Source organism: Trachemys scripta, chromosome 9, assembly GCF_013100865.1.
Source record: "Trachemys scripta elegans isolate TJP31775 chromosome 9, CAS_Tse_1.0, whole genome shotgun sequence".
Lineage (NCBI taxonomy): Eukaryota > Metazoa > Chordata > Testudines > Emydidae > Trachemys > Trachemys scripta.
Genome location: NC_048306.1, coordinates 45,694,804 through 45,721,993, shown reverse-complemented (window position 1 = coordinate 45,721,993; position 27,190 = coordinate 45,694,804). Strand labels below are relative to the sequence as shown.

At 47.8% G+C, this 27,190-nt stretch overlaps 2 protein-coding genes and 1 long non-coding RNA gene across 11 annotated transcripts in view; 2 read left to right on the top strand and 1 right to left on the bottom strand.

Moving 5' to 3' along the window:
- TMLHE (trimethyllysine hydroxylase, epsilon) overlaps positions 1-19,313 on the top strand; it is a 79,770-nt gene extending 60,457 nt beyond the window's left edge. For all 6 annotated transcript variants that reach the window (XM_034781965.1, XM_034781970.1, XM_034781966.1 and 3 more), the window contains one exon: positions 19,128-19,313. In XM_034781965.1, coding sequence (XP_034637856.1) covers positions 19,128-19,277 — 150 coding nt within the window. In that variant the 3' untranslated portion in view covers positions 19,278-19,313. The remainder of the gene's footprint in view (positions 1-19,127) is intronic.
- Positions 13,584-22,882, bottom strand: LOC117883039. 4 transcript variants are annotated; one of them, XR_004647167.1, is made up of 4 exons: positions 22,097-22,882; positions 18,674-18,813; positions 15,165-16,369; positions 13,584-13,637 (listed from the first exon to the last, which is right to left on the bottom strand). It is a non-coding gene; the product is annotated as an uncharacterized LOC117883039 (long non-coding RNA). The 4 variants fall into 4 exon arrangements; XR_004647166.1 differs by having other exon boundaries at positions 13,614-13,637; positions 15,144-16,369; XR_004647169.1 differs by lacking the exon at positions 13,584-13,637 and having other exon boundaries at positions 15,144-15,318; positions 15,593-16,369.
- Positions 22,883-22,891: 9 nt separating this feature from the next.
- On the top strand, positions 22,892-26,492 carry LOC117883038 (40-kDa huntingtin-associated protein-like). The gene has a single exon (XM_034781972.1). The coding sequence runs from the start codon at positions 23,023-23,025 to the stop codon at positions 24,037-24,039; it is 1,017 nt and encodes a 338-aa protein (XP_034637863.1). The 5' UTR covers positions 22,892-23,022; the 3' UTR covers positions 24,040-26,492.
- Positions 26,493-27,190: the final 698 nt, after the last annotated feature.

Here is a 27,190-nt window from a genome sequence, read left to right as displayed (position 1 = left end):
ACATGCCAGTAAGTAGCTGCTACATTCAGCAGGCCCCAGCACTATTAGGGTGGATTTTGCTCTATGGGGCAGAACCTCCGCTGATGTAAATCAGGTTAGCTGAGTTGAGCTAACTCTTTATTTCTGAGCACTAGTCAGCTATTGATATCAAAGGGAGTTGAGGACACTCTGAACCTGGCAAGAGGTGCTCAGCACTTCATGAGATTGGGACCTTTTTTCTGCTGATGCAACTGTAGTGCACCCTGCTGTAACATCTTGGGAACACCCTTGTCACAGCCTGGTCCAGTTCCACTCTCTGAATGGACACCAGTCTGTTGTGATGAGATCCACCTGCTGATGATCCCTCTGGGTCTGTGCAGTGACTGCTCATTGTTCCTATCTCTGCTTCTCTCAGGTGCAGACACCATCTCCAGGGATTTCCCTACACACACACCACCTCATGGATTTTCCATCACCGCCCCCTCCCCCCGGTGGTCAGCTAGTTACATTGCAGTGTTGCCAGTTTAGTCAGTTCGAAATCTGAATTGAAATCAAAACATTAATACACACTTTAAAAGCATGTTCAGTATATGATAAAATACATACCTGAAAAATCATAATAGGTTTGAAAAGAATGAACAAAGACTAGCTTCCTCACTGTTTTTTATCATAATGTTGGCACATTCGTTTCGATGATGTTGGCCAAACTTATAATTTCAAATTATGATTTGCAACCAAGGTCTGAATAAGCTTTCCCCTGACAGCTAGTGATCAGCCAGGAATTGGGGGTGGGGTGGGGGGAGAGTTCAGGACCAGAATGTATTTACATGAACACATCTAGTTATCCTAGGTACCTAGGTATCCGGCAGATAGAACTGTGCTGCCCATGTGATCAATTTTGGCTGGTGGTGTGTCAGAAATCACTTTAGTACTGAATGCAGGGGGTGGTAAAACTTATTGTATGAATAAAGGGCAGAAGGTCTTTACTTTGCCTGACTCGACTGAGGGGGTCACCTTCATTGCTTAATTTTTGCCAAGTCTGAGCCCCGGCACATCTAGGCTTTGCAGTTCATAGCCCCAGGACCTCTGATCTTGCTACAGCAGTGATGAATGTAAAAAACTTGCTTGAGCTCTGGCACCTCTTTCATTACAAATTAAGCACTGGTCACCCTCAACTGAACTGCACTCGCTAAGCAGGGGATTTGCATGCCAGATCCCAGTAGAGAGAGAGAGAGGATGGGGGACAGGTGTTTTGCTTGGTGGTGTGGGCTCTGCCTAAGAGTCACAGGCACTATTTGACTTGCCCCCCTCCCCTATTTAAATATTTAGCTGATTATGCTCCATAGAGAGTATTTTGTTTTTTTTATGTAACCACTACAGCTGAAATCCCTGATAACACTGCTCTACAGCCAAAATGCTTCTGAAATAAATGTAGTCAAACTTTACTAATTCTGGGTCACTCAGAACGAAAATGATTCTTAAAATTGTTGATTGGCTCTAGTTTTCAAGATATGCTATTGGGTCAGTATATACGACCCTTGACTTGGGAATGGCAGAGGATAAGTGAGTTATAAAGAGAAGGGATCTCAATTTAAACCAGAAATGACTAAACTACATCTTTGACTGGATCTATGAATAAATCTATGACTGGGACAGTACTTGCTTTTTAGGCAAAACAATGAATGATGCAATCTGAAGCTGGTATTGCGTCATACATGATATGAACTGCATCATTTTATTCCTAGAAGTTACGGATGATGCCATCATAACGAAGCTTACATCACTCTGCTGAACAAATTGCCCTATATCAGCTCTAGAAATCATACAGTGTCATGCTCTCTTATTTGTCAGTGTTTGATTTTGCAAAGGGACATATTTCTGTTTAGCCAAAGTGAGCAGAGATGCCTCGTACTTGTGTGAACAGTGCAGATAACTTCTGCTATGTTTGTGGTGAAGTGACTTTTGCATCACAAAAGCGCAGTATAACCACTATGGTTAAGAAAGCCTATCACCTTTATTTTGGCTGCAAAATTGGAGATCAGGATAAGAGGTGGGCCCCACACATCTGCTGCAACACTTGTGCAACAAATCTTCGTCCGTGGTTGAACAGGAAAAGGAAATCTATGCCTTTTGCAGTGCCAATAATTTGGAGAGAGCCAGCAGATCATACCAGCAATTGTTACTTCTGCATGGTGCCTCCAGTTGGGAAAGGTGTGTCAAAGAAGAAAAAGTGGACTGTGCATTATCCAAACATTCCATCAGCTATACGCCCAGTACCCCACAGAGAAGGACTGCCGGTTCCTGATGCACCAGAATCATTCTCACTTAAGTCGGACGAGGAAGAGGAAAAGGATGAAACTTCTGGTCCTGAACCATCAATGTCACAGGACCCACATTTTCTCCCATCCTCCTCCTCTGAACCACACCTCATAACACATGACCTTGTCAGGGATTTGGAACTACCCAAGAGTAAGGCAGAGCTGTTGGGCTCCAGACTACAGCAGTGGAATCTCCTGGCAGGTGATGTTAGGGTTTCCATGTTCCGTGACCGTCAAAAGGATCTTGTCCCATTCTTCTTCATGGAAGGTGATCTTGTAGCCTGCAACAACATCGATAGTGTGATGGCAGCCCTCAACATCGTTCACGATCCAGATGAGTGGAGACTGTTCATTGATTCATCGAAGACGAGTCTTAAAGCTGTTTTACTGCATAATGGCAATGTTTTGCCCTCAATTCCAGTTGGTCATGCAGTCCATATGAAGGAAACCTATGACTACATGAAACAACTTTTGAGGTGCATAAACTATGACCAACATCAGTGGCAGCTTTTTGGCGATTTGAAGGTTGTTGCTCTCTTGCTTGGTCTACAGACTGGATACACAAAGTACTGCTATTTTCTCTGTGAATGGGATAGTCGTGCAAGAGATTCCCACTACATCAAGAAAGATTGGCCACTCTGACAGTCATTGGAGCCTGGGAGGAAAAGTGTTCAGCATCCACCAATTGTTGAATCAAGGAAGATTTTGTTACCACCCTTACACATCAAGCTGGGTCTGATGAAAAACTTTGTCAAGGCCATTGACAAAACACAAGCAGCTTTCAAGTACCTCTGTGGAAAATTTCCAAGGTTAAGTGAAGCTAAGATAAAGGAAGGTGTCTTTGTTGGTCCTCAGATTCGTGAACTTCTTTGAGATGATGCATTTGACCATGCACTGCGTGGCAAGGAAAAGACGGCATGGAAAGCCTTCCAGTTAGTGGTAATAAATTTTCTCAGAAACAACAAGGCAGACAACTACAGGTTGTTGGTGGAAAACCTCCTCAAGGCATACAAAAGCCTTGGTTGCAGCATGTCACTAAACGTACATTTTTTGCACTCTTGTCTAGATTTTTTCCCACCGAACTGCGGAGCAGTGAGCGACGAGCACGGCGAGCGATTTCACCAGGACATTGCAACAATGGAGAAACGCTATCAGGGCAAATGGAGCCCATCAATGCTTGCAGACTATTGTTGGACAGTGACAAGAGATGCTCCATTTAATGAATACAAGAGACAAGCCAAGAAGCGCCGAGTAGACACTGAATAGGACTAAACTATGTACATAATAGTTTTTTGCCTTTTGTTTCATAAAATTTTTTATTTATATAACCCTTTTGCTGATTTTTAAAGTGTTACATAAACAGGACAGGTGAAATATTATCATGTAAAGCAACCATAAACACATGAAAAGACCTAGGTTTACAATTTATGATTAAAACTCTACTATCTACACAATATACATAGACATAAAATGTAAAAACTTAAATATCTTAGAAACAGTAGCCAATCAGTTGTTTTAATTGTCATATTTGAATTCAGCACATCAAAATACATAATAAATAGCACATTTTATCTCTGAAGCAGACGACTTCTCAAAAATTGTAGACCAGCGTAATCAGGTCTAAGTGCTGACACCTGCTGCAGGACAGTATTTCTGTGAAAGAGACTGTCCAGCCTGCGCTAGAAGTTAGGTTCCCACACTGAGATCTGAAATCACTGAGAGCTGGGTGGAACCACAAGATCCCAACACGCAGAGGTCACAGTGCTAGGTGGCAGCAGAAGTTGATGGCACAGGCCATCAGCGATGGAGCAGTGGAGTGAACAGTGGCATGACAAAAAACAGCGTCCAGAGTGAGTTGTCAGTGGCTGAAAGAACAAGCAAGGTGCCTTCTCTGGGTCTTCACTGAACAAGGAGAACAACTCTGAGTGGGGTGCAGTGAAGGGAAAAGGGAGGGACACATTAAAGGAGCATTTATTTGTTGGACTGAGTTTTAGTAACTTTGCTCCAGAATGCTAGATTTGTGACTGAAAACTTGTATGAATGTACATTTCCTATTAGTCCAAGATTTTAAAAATGCATTATTTGCCAAGGTCATTATCTCATATTGTCGCTATCTTGGGGAGTTTCTGTACTAAACATTTTTATTATTATGCTATCATTAATTTTTACATAAGAACATAAGAAAGGTCAAATTGGGTCAGACCAATGATCCATCTAGGCCAGTATCCTCTCTTCTGACAATGGCCAATGCCAGGTACTTCAGAGGGAATGACGAGAACAGGCACTCATTGTGTGATCCATCCCCTGTCGTCCACTCTCAGCTTCTGGCAAATAGAGGCTGGGGACACTCAGAGCATTGTATTCCATCCCTGTCTAACCTGACTAATAGCCATTAATGGACCTATTCTCCAGGAACTTATCTAGTTCTGTTTTGAACCCTGTTATAGTTTTGGCCTTCACAACATCCCCTGCAAAAAGTTCCAAAGGTTGACTGTGCATTGTGTGAAAAAGTACTTCTTTTTGTTTGTTTTAAACCAGCTGCCTATTAATTTCATTGGGTGAGCCTGTGTTCTTATGTTATGTGAAGGAGTAAATAACACTTCCTTATTCACTTTCTCCACACCAGTCAAGATTTTATAGACCTCTATAATATCCCCTCTTAGTTGCCTCTTTTCAGGTACAAAGTTGTTTATAACCCAGTCCGCCCTTCCCTCAATGTAGCGAGGACAATGCACCAGCTCTTGTTCCTGAGCAGATTCCCAAATCTTCAGCCAAAACACATTGTTTTAGGTAAAACATAAAACAGATTTATTAACTACAGAAAGATAGATTTTAAGCGATTATAAGAAGTAAGCATACAGATCAAAGTTGGATACCTAAGAAATAAAATAAAATTGCAATCTGAGTTCTATAAACTAGACAGGATTTGAATCAAGCAGTGTCTCACCCTGATAGATAGTACAAGCAGGTTACAGATCTTCCATACACAGGCTGGGACTCTCCTTCAGCCTGGAACCACCTCCCCAGTTCAATCGTTTCCTCCAGACATGTTTCCAGGTGTTGAATTCCCCTCTTTTATAGTTTCTTCCAGCTTCTGGAAACACTCTTTGCTATGATATGAGTCAAGCAGTCTCCATTGTTTATGTCAGGGGTAGCCAAACTTACTGATTCACCAAGCTGCATACTACAATCTTCAGAAGTTCGAGAGCTAGGGCACACCTGCCAGAGGTTGAGGCTTCAGCCCCACTCCTGCTGAAGCCCCAAGCCCCAGCAGGTATGCCACACAGGGCTGAAGCCCTGAGACCCCCCCCCCCCCCGCATCCCTGCTCGGCAGAAACCCCTATCCTACCACCCTGCTGCAAGGCAGAGGTTCCAAGCTGTGTTCCCTCTAAGGTGCGTGCCCGCATGGCTGCACAAGAGGCCATCAAGGGCCGTGCTCTGGCCATGCAGGCGCACACACAGGTGAGCGTAGAGAATGTGTGTGTGTGGGGGGGGGGCAGTGGGCTGAGGTGGGGTTGTGGTAATGGGGACTTGGGGAGCTTTATTCTGTACCACCCCCTCACTCCACACTGTGCCTCAGTTTCCCCATTTTCCAGATGGGAATAATTATATTGACCTTCCTCTGTAAAACACTGTGAGATTTATAAATGAAAATCACTAAATATTGTTGGCTTTTTGATTTGTGTTTTAAAAGGAAATTACCAAAACTAGGACTAATGGTAATGTTTTTGTGACTGTTTTTGTCTGATTTCCAATGACAACAATTCCCTGTTGTGGATTTAAACCTCCCCTAGCAGTGTTTGCAAAGCTTTCAATGGGCAGGAGGACATGTGGTTTATCTAGGGGCCTGATCCTGCAAAGTGTTACTCATGTAGCTGTTACTCATATGAGTGGCCTAATAGAAAGAAGTGGGAGAACTTCATGTCACGCCAAAGTTTGCCTGGGCCCATCTGTTTGCAAAGTGCTATGTAAATTTACAGAACTATGTGTTTCACTGTAATAACCCAGACATTGGAATATTGTATGTGTGCATGAGAATCTAAAGGTGAACTTCAGTGTGCTACTTTAATTGTCCAAGCTGATCCAGTGTAAAAATATAAACAACATGAAGGTTGAATAGTCTATAGGACTTTAAAGTGCTTTGTACTGTTAATACAAGAAGATGGTAGTAAGGGGAATTTGAGTGGGGTTTTTTTTAATTATTTTGAGTCTTGGTGTCCTGATTTAAAAAGAAACAGTTACTTTGATTTCTAATATTGTGGTAGTATATTTTACATTCAGATGAGACCTTTACAGATGAAGCCATCTGAACATTAAATATCTCAAGCTTTTTGCATAAGAGGAAAAAATTCTTCCTATCCAAAATTCCCTTTATCTTTCCAAACTACTGTACAGTGCACTCTGTGCTGTTGGGCTAGCTGTCTGCTGACTTTCCTCCCAAGAGGTGACTGCATTTCAGTGGTGCATTTATATGTATAGTTTGCGAAGCATGTACTGATCCTTGTGGAAGGAGGCTGTAGGAATGAACAGATAGGTTCTGCAGATGTCACCTGAAGACAGACCTTCCCTAAGACTCAGCTAGGTACTAGCAGTAGGACGTTGTGAGCTCTTGGTGGGATAAGGGCTGCCATGAAAGCACAGAGGTGATGGCGCACATCCGCATATTACCTCGATATTGGTGCTGCACATAACAAAATTCATTCCGCACATGGATGGAAAAAATTTGAGGGAACACTGGTTCCATGCTCTTTCCCCCTCTCCCCGTAAGGCTGGTAGGTGGAGGGGGGATAGGAGGCTCTGCAAGCCACACTTTAACTGTAGAAGAGCCACATGCACCTCGCGAGCCATGGTTTGGCCACCCAGGGATTTCCCTACACCTCCCCTGAATTTCCCCATCATCCCCCCAGTGGTCAACTAGTTACATGCAATGTTGGCAATGTAATCATTGATTGGAAATTTGAATTGAAATTGAAATATTAATACACACTTTAAAAGGATATACAGTATATGAGAAAATACTAGTACCCGAGAAAGCATAATAGGGTTACAAAGTATGAACACTAGCTTCCTCACACAACTGTTGTTTTTTATGACAATATCTGGGCATTCATTTTGGCAATGTTGGCCAACCTAATAATTTCAAATTATGATTTGCAAGCAAGATCTGAAGAAGCTCTTTCCTGACAGCTAGTGATAAGCCAACGGAGGGGAGGGTGGAGGGGGAAAGGCTTCAGGACCAGACTGTATCCAGCAGACAGAGTTGTGTTACCCAAGTGATCAATTTTGGCTGGTGTTGGATTACAAAACACTTTAGTAATGACTGGAGAATCGTATTGGCTGTCACTGGACGTGGTGCGAGGAATGCCAGGAGCTGGGAATCCTGGTGCCACAGGTAAAGAATGCAAAGCACACAATCATCACTCCAAGAGCTAGAACCATGCTGGAGAGGACCTCGAAGGATGCCAACTGCTGCCAGTACGTGGAAAACCTGAAACAGAAGCCGGATCAGGGCAAGGCGTTCGAGGTGATGTGCAAGTGGGACGCCAGCAATCACTTCCTCCCCGGGGGCAGCTTCACCCACTTTGCCGACTGGAGGTTCATTCACAGGGCCCGGCTCAACTGCATGCCACTGAACGAAGCCGTCTGCCATGGGAATTGGGACAAGCAATGCAGGAAGTGCAGCTATGCCAAAGAGATGCTACCCCATGTCCCGTGTAGCTGCAAGCCCCATTCCAGAGCCTGGTAGCTGTAACATAATGCAATCCAACATTGCCTAGTCAGAACCATCCTGCAACCCGTAAGGAAGATGGCCGTGAAGGTCCGACAGCCGACTGTGACCAGACATCGTCATCACCAACGAGGGCCAGAAGAAGATCATGATGATGGACGTCACAGTGCCCTTTGAGAAGCGGACCCCAACCTTCAACGAGGCTTGAGCTCAAAAGGTGGAGAAGTACGCCTCTCTGGCCGACATCTTGAGAGCTAAGAGTTACCAGGTGCAGACACGCACGCTGATCGTTGGAGCCCTGGGCACATGAAGCCCCAGTAATGAGTGAGTGTTGCGAGAATGCAGAATCTGCAACGTTACGCTTGGCTGATGCGGCAACTCATGGTGTCGGATGCCATCAGGTGATCGAGGGACATCTCCATAAAACACATCACTGGACATCGGCAATACCAGGAGAGATGAGCTGGAGTGCCAATGAGAAGCAAAATTAGAAAGTAACAGAAATACTTCTCTGATGGATTATATCTACTAAGGGACAACCCATCCTAAATGCTCAATTACTGAGGGACAATTTACACTCATTCCTATATTTGCTTTCAACAACTAACTTTCTGTATAAGTGATGTACCCAAGTATTCGGATTCTAATATCTAAACTGTATTGTTAAATTTATCTAAATTTAGGTTATTGCAGATTATGTACTATATGTATTGTGACAGATCCAGATCAGTGGGGTACAGGAGTCTGGTAGAGGGCAAATATGCTGGTCACTGGATGAGTAGTTTTCTGTTCCCTGAGTGACCAGAGCAGGGGCTGCACTAGAGTAATCAGGAACCTGCTAGAACCAGTGAAGGCAGGCAGGCTAATTAGGACATCTGGAGCCAATTAAGAAGAAGCTGCTAGAATCAATTAAGGCAGGCAATCAGGGCCCCTGAGTTTTAAAAGGAGCTCACTTCAGTTTGTGGTGTGAGTGTGAGGAGCTGGGAGCAAGATGTGCAAGGAGCTGAGAGTGAGGACTGAGGAGCATAAGCATTATCAGACACCAGGAGGAAGGTCCTGTGGTGAAAATAAGGAAGGTGTTTGGAGGAGGCCATGGGGAAGTAGCCCAGGGAGTTGTAGTTGTCATGCAGCTGTTACAGGAGGCACTATAGACAGCTGCAGTCCACAGGACCCTGGGCTGGAACCCGGAGTAGAGGGCGGGCCCGGGTTCCCCCCAAACCTCCCAATTGACCTGGACTGTGGGTTCTTCTAGAGGGGAAGGTCTCTGGGCTGTTCCTCAACCCACATGGTGAATCTCTGAGGCAAGAAAATCTACCAATAAGCGCAGGACCCACCAAGATAGAAGAGGAACTATGTCACAGTATCTTATGAGTTTTTAAACAAACTTTGTATTTGTGGATAATCTAAGCACTATACCCAGATATACAGACACTCTTTTCTCAACCTGTGTATTATATAATTTTAACAGTAGCCTTAACTAAAATTTTAAATCTGTTGATTGCAGGGGTAATGAAATGTTATCCTTATGTCTGAGTAAAGGGCAGCAGAACTGTGCTTAGCCTGTCCTGATTGAGGGGGTCACCCTCAGGGCTTAATTTGTGCCAGGGCTTGTCAGGGTTGAGCCCTGGCATCTCTAGGCTTGGCAGTTTATTGCCCCAGGACCTCTGGTCTTGCCACATCCGTTATGAAAGTAAAAAACTTGCTTAAGCTCTGGCACCTCTTTCATTACAAATTAGTCACCCGCAATTGAACTGCAGTTGCTAAGCATGGGGGGGTTGCATGCCAGATCCCAGTGGACAGAGAAAGAGAGAGAGATAGGGTGGGGGACAAGTGTTTTGCTTGGGAACATGGGCTCCACCTAAGAGTCACAGGCACTATTTGACATGTACCTTCCCCCCCAACCCTCCGCCATTTAAAGATAGAGCTGATTAAGCGCCATAGAGAGTATTTTGTCTTTGTAAGTGACCACTAGAGCTGAAATCACTGATAATCAGGTATAAGCGCTTAGACCAGCTGCTAGACAGTGTTTCTGTAGAAGACATTGCTGGCCCAGCCTGTACTAGCAGTGAGGTTTCCCAGCTGAGAGGTGAAATCACTGAGAGCTGGGTGGAACCTCAAGAGACTGACTTGCAGAGGTCACAGTGGCAGGTGGCAGCAGAAGGTGATGATGCAGGCCATTGGCAATTGAGCGGTGGCATGACAAACAACAGCAGCCAGAGCCAGGGGCTGGAGCAAGTGGTGAGTGGCTGGAGGAACAAGCAAGGTGTCTTCTCTCCCCCACCCTTTAAGTTGGGAGGTGAACTCACATGAAAACTCCTCTGTACTTTGCGTCTCCACTGACCAAAGACGACAATTATGAGTGGGGTGCAGTGGAGGAGAAAGGGAGGGGCACATTAAAGGAACATTTGTTTGTTGGACTACATATTAGTGACTTTGCTCCAGAATGCTAGATTTGTGACTGGGAAACTTATATAAATATACATTTCCTAGTAGGCCAAGATTTTTAAAATGCATTATTTGCCAAGTTGTTATTTCACATCATCGCTATCTTGAGAAGTCATTATTTTGGGGAGCTTCTGTACTAAACATTTTTTATTATATTATAATTAAAGAACGGGCAAATTGGGTCAGACCAATGGTCCATCTAAGCCAGTATCCTGTCTGCTGAGAGTGGCCAATGCCAGGTACTTCAGAGGGAATGAACAGAACAGGCAATCATTGAGTGATCCATCCCCTGACATCCACGCCCAGCTGAAAAAGTACACAGACTTGATTCTTACAATGCTACAACAGCGTCTTCTGGATTCTATTCAACCTCTATGTAGCTTTTACTGATGCCTGTTTTATGACACACTGACAGTTGAATGGAGTGAGACACTACCAGCAATGGGGCTGCTATGTGGTCAGGACAGAATAGAGAATTTGAACACAGAGTGGAATATCATATGGCAAACAAACGAAGATTTGACTTCAACTTCTTCTTTATTATCACTAGTGGTTTGACCCAATATTTGTGCTGTTTCCTGGGATGAAAGAAGTAGGAATTCATCTCTTGCTACTCCCAGTCACAACAGCTATACTTGATTGTTCTTTTTCCTCATTGAATATAATTTTGTGTTCTGAAAGAAGTTGCCTTCTGCCTGATTATGAGCATATGAAGGACTGGAAGTACTGGACACACAAGAAGCCACCAAAGATGAATGCACTGCATTCAAGTAGTTTAGGGTTACCATATTTTGCGTGTCCAAAAAGAGGACTCTCCACGGGGCCCCGCCCCCAGCCCCGCGCGTGCCCCCGCCCCAACTCCACCCCTTCCCCAAAGTCTCCGCCCCCTCCCCTGCTTCCCGCGAACATTTGATTCGCGGGAAGCCTGAAGCAGACAGCAGGTAAGCTGGGGGGGGTTGGGGGAGGAGGCGCGGCCCAGTCTGGCCCCCCCAACCGAGCGGCTCCCTCTGGCGGCCGGCCCCGGCCCCAGCGTCTCCAGCCTGGCTCGGCTCCTGGGGTGCCGGCCCCAGCCAAGCACCTCCGGCCCCCGACCCGGCCCCGCACCCCCAGGCCAGCCCCCAGCCCCGCACCTCCGGACCAGCCCTCAGCCGAGCACCCCCGGCCCGGCCCCCGGCCCAGCACCCAGCAGCGCCGGCCCCTCCCTATTTTCCCGGACATGTTCGGCTTTTTAGGATTTCCCCCCGGACGGGGATTTGAGGCCCAAAAAGCCGGGCATGTCTGGGAAAATCCGGACGTATGGTAACCCTAAAGTAGTTCATTAACAGAGTTGTGCAACATTACAACAAGAAACCAATAAGGATGTAGATGTAGTGATTCATAGAAGGCTTGAGTAGCCAACTTTAATATTTGTGATGATTTTAAAACATGATTGAATCTAATAAAATGGTTGTGAAACATTTTTCAGTTATTATTATGGTGCCATACAGCCCACCTTCACCCTCATGGTCTCATCCCTCTTTGGCCTTCACCCCACCTTGTATATTTGAACACCCTTCCTAATTTCAATACCTGGAGAAAACACCTTTGCAACTCCTGGTCTAAGTGCTATCTCTGAGAAGTCTCTTTTGAATATGGTTCCTGGAAGTGTGTATTCCTTTCATGGGCCATCAGCAAGTCTGGCTCCTTCATTGTTGCAGCTGAAAGGCTGGTTGTGGGTGTTCCCAACCTTACAACATATTGCAGTAACACACACACACACAGCAAAACTGCATAACTTCCCATACAATGATAGCACATACTATCCAACAGGATATTAATGTTCAACAGATCAAGCCTTTTAAAATAATACCTCAAGGCATACTTTGTACCAAACAGATCATAATTATATGGCAGTAGTGAATATGGGGGTTCCAAGGTGCTGCTTTGAAGCACAACATGCTACACCTCAGAGAACCCATGCCAGGTTTTATACTCAGCCCAGTGCATGATTGGGGACAGTTAGTCAGTGCCACGGGGATCAATAAAACACCTAGATTAAATTCGTCCCTATCAAGTCTCAGTGCCTGTATTTAAGGGGTCCCAGTTGCCAGGACACAGGGTCTGCTGCTAGTGCAGAATCTACTGTGGAGAAGCTCTGGGGCCCAGCTGGCCTCATGAGCCAATGATGCTCTGGAACCCTCCAGACTCAAGAGGAAATTCAATATGAAAATAAGCAAATTCCCCTTCATACAATTTCCACTTTGCTGGATTCTAGCTCATGAACAAAGGTTGAGTTCACCCACGCAGATGCTAATCGCTGTACAGGGAAGGAAAGCGAAAGCAGGGGCGGAAAAAAACAAGCTTTCCACAGCCTCTCACCTGCCACAGGAACAGCTTCAAGCACACTAGGGACGGCAAGTAATGAAACCTCACATAAGCCTCCCTCGGTGGTGCTATCCCTATTTAAAACCTGGTGAAACTGAGACAGCAAGAGGGTAAGTCACCAGGAAGTCTGTGGCAGACTCAGGCATAGAACCTATGGATCTGATTTGCCATCATCCTTTACCTCTTACAGTCACTTACACCTATGAAAAGTGGATATAAATTGCTACCATTTGGATTTTTTATAACCCAGGTGCAGGGTAATGAAGAATTGAATCCAAAGTGTCTCGACTCTCAGATCCCTACTTTAACCACTGGACTGCACAGCCTCCCACTGCAAGTGCAGAGCTCTTGCACCATACCCTCTGTAAGTCTCGCCTTAACAACATGCACCAGCACCCAGACAAAGATGGTGTGAGATTTCTCTTACTGCTGAGCGGGAAGGAAAGACAGGCAGCTGCTACAGTTTCTGCAATCTGCTTTGAAATGAAATAATTCACATGGGAGTGACTCCATGAAAGTAATCACAAATTAAAGTAAAACGAGTAAGAGAAATAGTGAGGCCAGAACCTCAGCTGGTAAAGCTTTAAGCTCAGTGCCAGTGCTAGGCATAAGTAGACTAAGCAATTGCTTTGGGTCCTGAGCAGCTCAAGGGGCCCTGCTACCCTGTTTCCCCGAAAATAAGACATCCTCCGAAAATAAGGCCTACTTACAGTTTTGCCTCTCGTTGTAATATAAGGCATCCCCCCGATAATAAGACCTCCCCGATAATAAGGCATCCACCGATAATAAGGCATTTTTCATTTCTGAAAAATAAGACATCCCCTGAAAATAAGACCTAGCGCATCTTTGGGAGCAAAAATTAATATAAGACACTGTCTTATTTTCGGGGAAACAGGGTATTAATTATTAGCATGTGTTGTGGAGGATCCCCCTGAATATTCCTGCTTAGGGCCACCAATGGGCTAACACCAGCACTGTCTAGGCCGCCCTCCCCCGCCCACTATCAGGATGTGTAAGGTCAACCCACTCTCTGGGCCCCCTCCGCTTTGAGCACAGAGTCTAGGTTTGTTCACTGCTAACACACTGCATTTCTGTTGTGCTAGTTGGATGATTCTCTCCCCCCCCTTCCCCTCATGTTCCCATCAGGCCTGGTCTATGACATCTGATTGGTGCCATGGGCCCCCTCTCCAGCCGATCCTTGACATTTCAGAGAATTGATGCATCACCGTCAGAGCTGTGGTGCGTATACATGAGGTCTGAAGGGGCAGGAAGCATAAAACGGAGACTGGGGTATGGGGATTGTGGCTCTGAAGAGTGAGTCAGCTCCTAACCTGCTCACACAGCAGTAGGAAACCCCAGCAGCACTGCCAGCTCAGAGTGCTCTGCATTCTCTGAAATGGACAAAGCCTCTGCTTTTAGCCCCTTTCCGCTTGTTGGTTACTGTGAGATCACTGGTGGGAGCAAAGGTCATGAGTGCTGGATTCCGATGCTCTTGAGAACAGAGCTCAAAACGATGGAACGAGAGGACAGATCCAAGTGTTGCCAACACACTAGAAGTCCATGAGCAATATGTTGCATTTGATTCCTTCGTGCCTACCCTGAACCTGACACTCAGTGATAGTGTCACCAGTCATGACTTGTCTGATCTCCCTGCTGCCATACCCCACCCATCGCTCTCTGGGGTGTATGGCTAACAGTGCCATACCCTGACTTGCCTTTCTGTACTATAGGGTGCTGGTATCAAATGCTGACCTGTCTCTGTGATAGGTTCAATGGAGTGCTCTCTCTCTCTCTCTGCAATAGCATTGCCCAGTGCCACCCCTCCCTCTATAATAGAGTCCCCACAGTTGCATCCTGTCATTATCTGTCTCTCTGTGGTGCAAGGATGTTGTCCCCACTCATTCTGTAAACTGCACTGGTCAATATCAGCACTGGCTCCTGCTCTTCAGATCCAATGAAAACCCCATCGAGATCAAAAAAATTAAAGATAAATCTCAGAGAAAGTCTAAACACTGAGTGAAGCCTGATTTCTGCACTGACTGTGGTGGAAACTCACTCAGCACAGAAATGTATTATTTAAAACTTCCCAGCTCTGAAATCTGGGTGCGCTGAAGCTATCCAGGAGCCTGCAATATCAGCCACACCAGCTCTCTGGGTGCCCAATGTATTGCTTGCAACTTTGAGTGCCCTGAAATTTGTGTGTGTGGTTTTGAAAACTTGGTCTTTAATGTTATAATTGCTCTCCTGCCCCTCCCCATCCCACCCCTTCTCTCTCAGTTAGTCTTTTTATCTATTTGTATTTATAGTACCTTAAAACTAGGTCAAGTTACCACATGTGATGGCCAGCATGGAAACCACATTTGTTCACAGCAGCAATTCTAGCATTTGGGAAGACAAGCTGAGGAAGCCTGTGGGCAGATCTCTGGCCCCCCCGTGGTCAGCACAAGCTGCATTCAGCATAGCCAAGTCCTTCCAATGAGCAGGCTAAAAGAAACAAAGAAACAATCTTGTTTCCATTGCAGGTTGCTGTATCACCGAGAAATCCCAGGCCGAAGAAACCTCCCTGAATGTTTCTCCCTCCAGCCAATCTATAAAACCTACCCAGCCACTTCAGCCATTTGGCCCAATGTCCCAGAATTTCCTGCCCAAGTGCAGCAAACCTAATCAGCCTTGCACTGCTCACTGTGAAGAGAGGGCTGCCCACTATCCCCAGCCAAATAGCAGATACCACTCTCTTGAGAACTCCGTTCAGCATTACCTGCAGACAGCCAGTGCTTAAAGTAGACAGGGTTGCAAGGGGTCCTGGAACCAGCACCTCTCTGAGAGGTGAAAGAATCCTTCCATTCACTTAATTGCTTCTACAGTGTGGATTAGATGGACCTCACTACATTGCACAGAGTGCAACATTTTTCACAGCCCTGAATGATGTAGCTAGGTCAAGCTAATTTTTAGGTGTAGACTTGGCCTTACTCATATGAGTAGTCCCATTGGAATTAGGTCACTCTTGTGAATAGGGGGTTTACAGTCTGGCCGAGAGCCATTATTCTTTTCCTCCTCAGTGCTAGGAGTGCAAAGGAGATTGATTTGGCTGACATGCCTTGAAACAGGAAAAAGGATGGAAAGCTAGAAGGAAGGGATCCATGGCAGTTAGGAATGAGAGCTGAGTTCTGCAAACAGGAAATGAGATGATATAAGGCAGGTTTATGACTACTAAAGGTTTGGAACTGACTCTCTCTGGCTAATGAGAAAAGCTGCTCTCTAGAGGTCCCTCTGGGATACTGGCAAAATGACTGATGTTACTTATGATTCTTCTTTGAGTGCTTGCTCATGTCCATTCCAACAGAGGAGTGTGCGCATCGCCTGCACCGTTGCAGGACATTTTTCTCCTAGTGGTATCCATCAGGTTGACTCTAGAGTGGCGCCTCCATGGTCCAGTATATAGGCATCTGCCCGTTGCCTCCTCAGTTCCTTCTTTCCGCTCTTATCTCTTGCTCAGCAAGCAATACCCTGTAGTGATCTTCTTCCTACAAATAAACTGTAAATAAGTGTAAATAGTTAGTTAGAATAAGTTAGTAAGGTAGATAATAGTTAGAATACTTGTAAGCTCCTGCCCTGCGGGGCTAGCCTGACCGGTCTCCAGGGCATGCCTCAGTCCCAGGGCTTCAAACAGTGTGTGGCGTGCCGCAAACACATGCCAATAAGTGATCCCCATGACAGTTATTTGAAGTGCCTGGGAGATGGTCACATCCAAGAAAAGTGCCAGATTTTTAAGAATTTCAAACCTAAAACTAAAAAGGCGAGAGACGGTTAGCTGAAATTCCTCCTCATGGAGGCGGTGCTGTGTCCCTCTTTGGAGCGACAACCTGACCCGGCACTGAGGACTTCTTTGACAAGGAGCACATTGGCATCTATTAGAGAAACCCAGAGTGGCCTGGGTTCCCCAGTACCAACCATCTCCTGGCACCGACACACCTCTCTGGAACCCAAGAAGGCAGCGCCGACAGCACGGCACCACTGTCCATCTCTGGTGCCAAAGAAGAGGACAAAAAAATCAGACTGGGGGCGTTCCCCCATGAGAAAGACCCGCATCGGGCCACTCTGAATCGGTCACAACTCAACTGGGGCCATTGACTCCAGCCCCAGCGGAGGACCTGTCAAGTCTGGTGCCAATGGACTTCCCTCATAGGGTGAGCCACGAGGGGGACATGACCCTAGGAGCACCATCGATGCCAGAGACATGTGAGGAGGTGCAGAGTCTTCTGACCCTCCCAGCACCGCTCTCTCCCCTGGGCTGCGGCCCACAAGGGACAGCTCAGGCTCCGCAGGGTCTGGTTCCAAGAAGACAAGCACCATTCTTGGGCAAGCCAGCAATGATGGTGAGGCACCGCCCTCAGTCTCGCTCATCTTCGAGAGGCTCAACACTGTGGTCGTGTTCGCCACAGCCGCATCACTCCTTACCTCAACTGTAGACACTCCCAGCATCAGTCACAATTGCGGCACAGCTCATGGTCCTGCCACCACTCTGAATCGTGGCACCGCTCCCCAGCATGCCTAGTTGGCAGCCGGTATCAAGTGGAGTGCCCCAGGGGTCGGTCCTGGGGCCGGTTTTGTTCAACATCTTTATTAATGATCTTGATGAAGGGATGGATTGCACCCTCAGCAAGTTCACGAATGACACTAAGCTGGGGGAAGCAGTAGATAAGCTGGAGGGTAGAGATAGTGTCCAGAGTGACCTAGACAAATTGGAGGATTGGGCCAAAAGAAATCTGATGAGGTTCAACAAGGACAAGTGCAGAGTCCTGCACTTAGGAAGGAAGAATACCATGCACTGCTACAGGCTGGGGACCGACTGGCTAAGCAGCAGTTCTGCAGAAAAGGTCCTGGGGATTACAGTGGATGAGAAGCTGGATATGAGTCAGCAGTGTGCCCTTGTTGCCAAGATGGCCAACGGCATATTGGGCTGAATTAGTAGGAGCTTTGCCAGCAGATCGAGGGAAGTGATTATTCCCCTCTATTCGGCACTGGTGAGGCCACATCTGTATTGTGTCCCGTTTTGGGCCCCCCACTACAGAAGGGATGTGGACAAATTGGAGAGAGTCCAGCGGAGGGCAACAAAAACGATCAGGGGGCTGGGGCACATGACTTACGAGGAGAGACTGAGGGAACTGGGGTTATTTAGTCTGCAGAAGAGAAGAGTGAGGGGGTTTTGATAGCAGCCTTCAACTACCTGAAGGGAGGTTCCAAAGAGGATGGAGCTCGGCTGTTCTCAGTGGTGGCAGATGACAGAACAAGGGGTAATGGTCTCAAGTTGCAGTGGGGGAGGTCTAGGTTGGATATTAGGCAATACTATTTCACTAGTAGGGTGGTGAAGCACTGGAATGGGTTACCTAGGGAGGCGGTGGAATCTCCATCCTTAGAGGTTTTTAAGGCCCGGCTTGACAAAGCCCTGGCTGAGATGATTTAGTTGGTATTGGTCCTGCTTTGAGCAGGGGGTTGGACTAGATGACCACCTGAGGTCTCTTCCAGCCCTAATCTTCTATGATTCTACAATCGCCACCCCACTCCCCATCACGACACTGCTCCCACAGTGGCATCGCTCTCCTTTTCGGCACCATTATTCAGCACCAAAGAGCACAGCACCCCATGATCGCTTAGGAGCAGGTCCTCAGACTCCGAATCACAGGTGGAGTCATACATCTTGTGAGGGAGCAGACTCCGGGCGGACCATACGTGCTCTACTGCCATGGCCCCGGGGCTCATTCCGGCAGCATGGCCTCCTAGCCAGTGGCTGATGTGAACCCTTTGGACGACTCACATGGCCCAGGGCTCCCACACTCACACTCAACAGCCTCAGAGACGAGGGGACCTTTGCCGTCCCGGTCGGAGAGGGGTTCCTTTCCCAGGGCAGAAGTCCGAGACTCTCAGGTCACACTTATGGGTGATCCGCTGGCACCGGAGGACGTAAAAGGTCCTGTTGTACTGAAGAAGTTATGACAAAAGTTAAACTAAATGAGAAGATTGCGATTTGGCCCCAGCATCCAATATCTATCACCTGGTAAAATAAAATCCCTCACACCCCACCTAGGACCCCAGGTAAGTAAAACTTGACCCAAGTTTAAGGTGCAAACAAAGTGTTATTTTTGGGGAGGAAGTGAACACAGTTAAGGGGGAGAAACAATAAACAGAGTAAAACAGCACAGTCATTGGAACCGGTTGGGTCTGAAGCCCGGCTCCTAACTTAATCCTTAGGAAACTATGGGTATCCCTAATTAGAGTCCTTTTTATACTTGCAGGGTGATGGCGATGATTGGCAAGTGGACAGCGGACAGTTGACCGTGATCCTAGTCCCTGCAGCGGCTGTTGGGCTCCGGACCTTCCACTGCCTTAAGATGGAGTTTGCAGGAGGAACACGGAACCTGGCTGAAATGGAGCAGATGGTATAGCTCAGGACACGCTCAGGATCCTCCTGGATGGTTTGCAAGTGAGTGATGCTGATGATGTTGACTCTCGAAGAGTGCGCAAAGTGGCGGGTTCACAGGCTGCCTCTATGGCAGACAGCCACCATTGCTGGGGACAGCATCCTTATATATATATATATAACCTCTATGACGCAAAAGTTCTGTAGAGAAGGGCTGTTGTTTAGCCCTATTCAATATGGTGATGCCAACAAGATGGCATCCAAAACCATAAATGTGCATAAGCAGCACACAAACATCATAACATTAACCCATTATAGCATAAGGATTCACATAACAAAACAAAAACCTGAAAATAAGCCTACAGTCCGGTAACTGTACAAGCCTCTTCATCATCTTTGCCTGATGAGGCAGTAGCAAGTATGACCATAGCCCCGATGCAAGATTATTACAAGGCTCACCCGGAGCTCTTGCGTCAGATGGTTCAGAACCTCAACCTCCCAGTAGAGTCAGCCTTGGCCTTGGTAGAGCTAAACAAGTGGAGAAGAAATACTTTGTACTCCACAAGGTATACGAATACCTGTACACTCATCCCACATCGGGTTCCCTGGTTGTTGCTGCAGCCAACAAGAGGGAAAGGCAAGGGGAACAGGGACCGTCACCCAAGGCAAAATAGGCCAGGAAACTGGACCTTTTAGAGAAGAAAATATACTCCACGGGGGTTCTCCAGTTAAGAACCACCAGGCGCTGTTCAGTGGGTATGACTTTAATTCCTGGTCAGCCATGCAGAAGTTTAAGAAGCTCCTACCATCAGACTCTAGATCAGAGTTTGCTGCCATTGCAAACGAAGGCAAGGCCATAGCCAAGGCATCCCTCCAGGTGGTCTTAGATGTCGTGGATGCGGCAGCCCAGGCGATGGCCATAGGTGAGGTAACGAGATGAAGCTCCTGACTTCAGTCGTCTGGCCTATCCCATGAGGTCCAACAGAAAGTACAGGACCTACCATTCGAGGGACAGTGCCTCTTCTCAGAACAAACGGATGCCCAGCTTCATAGTCTAAAAGATTCGAGGGTGACGCTGAAGTCGTTGGGCCTTCACACTCCAGCCCCTCCCCTCCCCTCCAGCCCCATCCCGGAAGCATTACAAACCTCAGCTCATGCGCCATTTTTACCCACCGCAGCACCAACAGAAACAAGACTTTGGTCGACAAAGGAATAAAGGCTTCAGAAAGAGACAGAACCCTTACTCCTCACCAGCCTCAATGTCTGCGCCCACGAGACAACTAACGGGCAATAAGCAAAACTTTTGAAGGTGCGCCCAAGGACAGTGCACCAGTCCATAACCTGGATGTCACCCAGAGGTGAAAGTGGGCCCTGGGCCCTTTAAATCACTGCCAGAGCCCCACCCAGCATGGGCCGGGCAGCACGGAAGGGCTAGCTGAGGGACGCTGACCCTCAGCCCTACCCCTTCTGCCCAAGGCCCTGCCCCTTTCAGGGGCCTGGTAAGTCTTTTATCTTACTTTCACTACTGATGTCACCTCTATGTTTGTGGACCGTTTGTCCAGCTTTTACTGGGCATGGGCCAACAGCACTTCCGACCGATGGGTTCTTCATATGGTAGAAGTGGGATATATCCTGCAGTTTATTTCTTCCCCTCCTTCCCACTTCCCCTCCCTGTCCCTCTTCAGGGACCCTTCTCACAAAGATCTCCTGACCCAGGAGGTGCAGTCAATCCTAAGGGTGGGGGCAGTGGAGGAGGTTCCCATGAAGCTAAGAGGCCAAGGGTTTTACTCCCACTACTTCCTGATCCCAAAGTCCAATGGGGATTTCAAACCCATCCTAGACCTTCAGAACCTCAACAAGTTCATGAAGAAGCTGAAGTTCCGCATGGTCTCCTTAGCCTCGATTGTTCCTTCCTTAGATCCAGGGGACTGGTATGCCGCCCTCACCTTGAAGAATGTGTACATTCACATAGCCATCTTCCCAGGCCACAGAAAATACCTTCGATTTGTGGTAAACCAGAATCACTATCAGTTCACATTGCTGCCTTTTGGCCTGCCGACAGTCCTGAAAGTATTCATGAAACGCATGGCGGTGGTAGCAACCTCCGTCAGGAAATGGGGAGTGAAGGTCTTCCCATACCTGGACGACTGGTTGGTCAGGGGTCAGTCCAAAGAACTAGTGGAAGGGCACATAGACTTCGTACAGTCCACTTTCAGGAACCTGGGTCTCCTGGACAACAAACACAAGTCCACCTTGTCATGGAGCGTGGGGGAGTCAGGGCCCTGCACCCTCACTTCCTGCGACTCATCATGACTCTCAGCCAGCCAGTAGAACAGAAGGTTTATTAGACGACAGGAACACAGTCCAAAACAGGGCTTGTAGGTACAACCAGGACCCCCCATCTGGGTCCCTCTGGGGGCAAGGAGTTAGACCCCTGGCTTGGGGTTCCCTGCCTCTTCCCAGCCAGCCCAAAACTGAAAAAAAAACCCAGCCGACTCACTCCCCTCCCCCCCGGCTCCTCCCTCTCTTTGTCCAGTTTCCCCCACAAAGGTGTCACCTGGCCCAACCCCCCCCACCCCCCGCTCAGTTTACAGGCTCAGGTACCATCCCTCACCTAAAGACATCCCCTGCTCTCCCATCCCCCATGCAGACAGTCCCAGTAAAACTAGACGACATTCCCAGGTCAATCTGCCCCGCTCCCTGCTCTGTCACACACCTTCATGCCCATTCAGAGGATAGACTTTATAAGAGCGGTTCTTGACTCAAATCAGGCAAGGGTCTCCCTGCCAGAGAACCGTTTCAGGGACATTGCAGCTCTCATAAATGGCCTGAAAGTGTACTCACCATCATGGCAAGGTGCTGCCTGAAGCTCCTGGGGCACATGGCCTCTTGCACTTATGTGGTGCAGCATAAATGACTCAGGCTGCAGCCTCTCCAATTATGACTGGCATTGGTATACATACCAGGTCATCACCCGCTAGACAAAGTCGTCATACTTCTGCTGGCATTAATCAGAGCCCTTCAATGGTGGCTGGACCAAGACACGGGCTGTGCGGCATTCACTTTGCAAAACCTGCACCCTCAATGGAGTTTTTGTTTTTGGTGATACAGACTAACCCAGATACCACTCTGAAACTTTGTTGTGTGCTACCCTCTTGTTTTGATGTATTGGGAGCTGGTAGCCTCTTTGGACCATTTTTATGTCACTGGGAGGCCACTAGCCTACGCTTGAACTCTGTGAATGGATACACACTAATGAAGGCTGTGAGGTGAAGCAGGGAGGGCTGGATGTGCTGCTGACCATGCTGGCACATTTGGGGAGCTAGCCCTTGTCCCAGATGAGGCGTGCCCCTGGTTTGTGGGGCTTGCCCAGCACTATGCCCATGGGCTGCCTGTGTTACTGTGTCACGGTGCTGTAGCTCGGAGGGGCGAGGACTTGCGCCCTGGGCCCACGATGGGCTTTCAGGACCGATGAGCTGGGCTGCAAGGATCTGGGGCTGTTACGCGAGAGGTTGGGATACCACACCCCTACTCCGCCTCACTCCACAGGGAGCCCCTGGGGAGCTTTGCGGAGCCAAGCCAACCCCCCCTGCATCCCCTCTCTGCAGAAGGTGGGACCAACCCCGCCCTCTTGCCTGCTCTAGGGGGTGGGGCGTATTCTCGCTAGCCCCTTCTTCCCTGAAGGGGTCGTGCGCAGCCTCTTCCGCTAAGGCGGCTGCCCATTGGCTGGCACGCGACGGTTTCACTTCCGGGTGGAAGTCGCTGCGTGGATGGCGGCTGCGGGCGGCTCGGGCCCGGCAGGCCCTGGGGTGCTGGGGGCGGCCGGCTGGGACGGGGACTTCCTGGCGCGGTACCGGCTGGTGTCGGCCAAGCTGCGGAAGCGGTTCCTGCGGAAGCCGAACGTGTCGGAGGCGGCGGAGCAGTTCGGGGTGCTAGCCCGGGAGCTGCGGGCCCAGGAGAGCCTTCCCTACGCCGCCTGGTGCCAGCTGGCCGTGGCCCGCTGCGCCCAGAGTCTCTTCCACGGGCCCGGCGAGGCGCAAGCCCTGACCGAGGCCGCGCGCCTCTTCCTGCGCCAGGAGCGGGATCTGCAGCAGCGGCTGAGCCTAAGCGGCGGCTTCGCTGAGCATCTGCAGGCCTCGCATAGCTGCTTCGCCTTCGCCGCCCGCCTGCACCTGGAACTGGGGCAGCCGGCGCTGGCGGCAGGGCTCTGCCTGGAGCTGGGATCGGCGTTGCGGGACATGGAGCAGCCCGGCCAGGCCGCCCCGCACTTCCAGCGTGCTGCCGAGCTGCTGGCGGCCGCTGAGCTGCCCCTGGAGGCGCTGCGCTGCCTGGGCGAGCTGGCCTCCTGTCTGCTGCTCACCCGCGACTACGACGGGGCCCTGGCTGTGCTCACCCAGGCGCAGCTGCTGGCCCAGGCCGGGCCCAGCCCACCCAGTGGCGCCTTCCTAGAGGTGTTAGTGCGTTGCGAGGTGTCCCGGGTGCTACTGCTTCTGCTGCTCCAGCCGCCGCTACCCAAGCTGCTGCCCGAGCATGCCCAGACCCTGGAGAAATACTGCTGGGAGGCCTTCGAGAGTGGGGCGGGAGCTGGGCAACTCCCCCAGGCAGGGTACCTGCCCCTGGGCCTCTTCCTCCTGCTGCAGTCCACTGTCATGGCCTGTCAGGAGAAGGACCTGGAGGCACTCAAAGTGCTGCAGGTTGAGATCTGGCCACTGCTTAACCCCGAGCAGAACCACCTGCTCCACCTGGTGCTTCAAGAGATGATCAGCCCCTCTGGGCAGGGGGCCTAGTTCCCCCACTCAGACTGGCTTCAGTTGCCTGCTGCCACTTCCATAGGGGAGTCAGTCTCCCACCAGAAAGAGAGGCCTGCCCCACCCACCTGCTGTTGCCTCAGTGGGACTCTGAGTCCCCCTCCCCCCCAACCAGCATCACCAGGGAGATAGGCCTTGCCCACCTTCAGCTGTCATCTCTATGGCATCTCTGCACCATCTGCCATCTCCACAGAGACTAACTGCACCTTCACTGATCTGTTGCTATCTCCCTCATATAGCCTGAAACCCTCACCAAGCATTACAAGAGAAATTAACCTCATACACCTACTGCAACCATCCACAGGAGAGATGAGCCCCATCTGCTACCACGGGGAATGGCCTTCCCCTCTGCTGCCAGCCACAGGAGTCTAATCCCTAACCTACATCACCACCAGCATGACTTGTTTCAACCACCATGGGATTCTGTTTCCCACAGTAGCCATATAGAGGGTTTTTCTATTTTGGCCCATCACCGTTACACAGCCTTGGTTCATCTCTCTGCTACCATCCACATGTAGGAAAGGACTATGTGAGCTAGAGACTATTTTCCCATTGGGGACAAGGAACTTGGACATGCCAACACTTCCTATTTACTACCACTAGTTATAGAGATCTTTCCTTTTTCAGCCCCAGTGCGGCCTCTTCGCCATTCTCCTCTCACTCACAGATTCAAGACACCTGCTACTGCAGGAGATGACCTGATCCATTAGAAACTGTATGTATGCTACTACAGTTTGAAGTAGTAAGAGGTGGGATTCTTGCCATTTTTTATGAAGAGACTGCACATGGTCATTTTCCAAACAGTCCACAAATGCCAGGATTCAGTCTTTTACTTTAAAATTCTCACATTTGGAGATGTAATGACTAGTGCATTTTTTCTGTATCAGTGTAATTCACACGTGAGCAAGCTGGTAAAAATACCAGTTTCTGTTTAAAGTGCTAAGTTTTAAAAAAAGTAACTAAACTCATAACTAGCTTCCAATTTAGTTTTTAAATGGAAAGAAAGTTTTATTCTGTACCTTCTGCTCCAGATTCTGTTTCAATGTTGGCATCTGTTGCCTAAGAATTGTACTTTCTAACTACCTGGCTCTTGGTCCTAGCTCTTGCTCTGTTAATAAATGCTGTAGATAGAACTGTCAAGACACCAATGTATCCTGAAGCTTGTAGTTTTTTAAGATGTAATTCAATAAATATTGTAGACTTTTAAAACTGTTTACTACTCAATACAGATATCACTAGCTACAACCTAGGCAATATGGGGAGTCACTGCTTCTGGCTCTTTAGCCTCACTGCCTTGTTGGTTTCATTCAACAAGTAGGTAAAGATGGATGTAATGTGTTTAATTTTGGCATTTGCTACAGAGACTATATTACTTTATGTATCAGACCTGTTACAGCAGTTTAAAAGGATTGTATTGGTGTAGGAACATTTACCTGTAACTTTGGCCCTCAGATATGTTTTTGCAGCTCCTTCTAAGGTGTATAGGAGTTGTGCATTCATAGTGGAGGGCAAAATTGAGCCTTGATGTGTATCTAAAAAGCATGTGAACTTTGATTAGTTTTTAACACTTTTTAACATTAACTTTTCTATTTTAATGATGAAGAGAATTAAAAATTGGATACTAGACCCTTTCTGTGGTCTAATGAACTAAACCTCCTTTCCTACTTGAATTTCCATTTCCAATCTCATTTTACAAATCTCTGGTGTAAATTTAATGTTTGTATGGCATTTCTTATGTGCTGAATAATGATAACACTGCCCTGAGAAGAGCATGTTGCTGGCCATCTTCTGGAAAGAATGTTTTCCTGCAGAGGATGAACTTTAGTTGCGCCTTTCTGGGGTGGGTTCCTTTTAATCATATTTAGGCATCCTAAAGAAATAATTTTTTTTTCCTTTTTCTTTTTGCAAGCTGGATTACCTTTGACACAAATGGCACCTTGTGGACCTCAAGCTATGTAGTGTTTCTACCTCACATGGTCTTCTGTGTGAATAAAAGTGAGGCTGTTTTGGAAGTTGCTTAAAAAAATACTTCAAGCCTTTGTTGTAAGTGGAGACAAAACATCCCTGCAAAGCATTGGAAATTGATGGGTATTTTGTGTCATTGTTGCTTTATGTGCAACTGCAAACTGATTTATACATATAAAAGTGAACTTTACATTATTTCTTAAATGTTTTGAAATGTAATTTTTACTGACATGTTTTGAAATCAGTGCATTCACTGAGGTATGACTAATGAAGCATCTATGTACTGGAACTCAGAATGGAGTTTCCTGTCTTTATTATCCTGAAGTAGTCTTCAGCTGTCTAAGCTTGTGTGTGCTGCAAGGCCTGAGTCTAGGTGCAGTGCCAGAGGGCAGGATATGGGGGGGAAATGTTAAAAGGAGCTACTATTGTATGTTACATCTTTAAAATAAAACTGTGTAAAAACAAAACTGCAGGTGTCCCTCCTGTGGGGAAGACTCATAACCATATACTGAACTGGTGATGGGTGGGAACAGACTGCTTCAACACAAGCTTAGGCCTAAGGGCTATCATAGGAGGGCTGAAAATGTTGGATAGAGAGAAGGGCTATTCTAACCATAGAAAACTGTCCTTGGTTAAGAGAGTGATTATTGCATATTTTCCCAGGGTGTGTGATTCTGTAACATACTCATACCCTTTTCTTTCTACTCTTTTAATCTGCATTATGACCTTTTAAAAAAGGGAAACTCCTTCCCCCATAGTACACTCCTACCTGCCGCATCATGTTTACAATAGCCCTCTGGATTGGCAATAACAGTGATGTCTACGGGGGCTGACAGGAGCCAAAGCATTAGGCGTTTCTATAGCTGTGGTACTCCTTTCCCTTAAGAAAGTGGAATGAGTATGTTCAGTGTAAATACGGACTCTGGCACGGCTTTCCTGCAGCAGTAACTTTTTTTAAAGGCGTGACTGCTTCCTGTATGCCAAAGAGTCAAATAATCGTTGCTTGCCTTAGGAGGAGGTCTGGCGATAGCGTTTGGACCTCACTTTAGCCCCAGCTGGCAGGGTCACTGCGCCCCCTATGCTCGAGTTACGGCCATCCCCGTGGCGTGCGGCTGCTCCGGGGAGGTACGTTCAGTATCGCGGTGGGGGTGCCGTGGCGGTAATG

Coding starts and splice junctions, on each gene's coding strand:
- LOC117883038 (XM_034781972.1), top strand. CDS start 23,023: ATGGCGGCTGCGGGCGGCTCGGGCCCGGCAGGCCCTGGGGTGCTGGGG.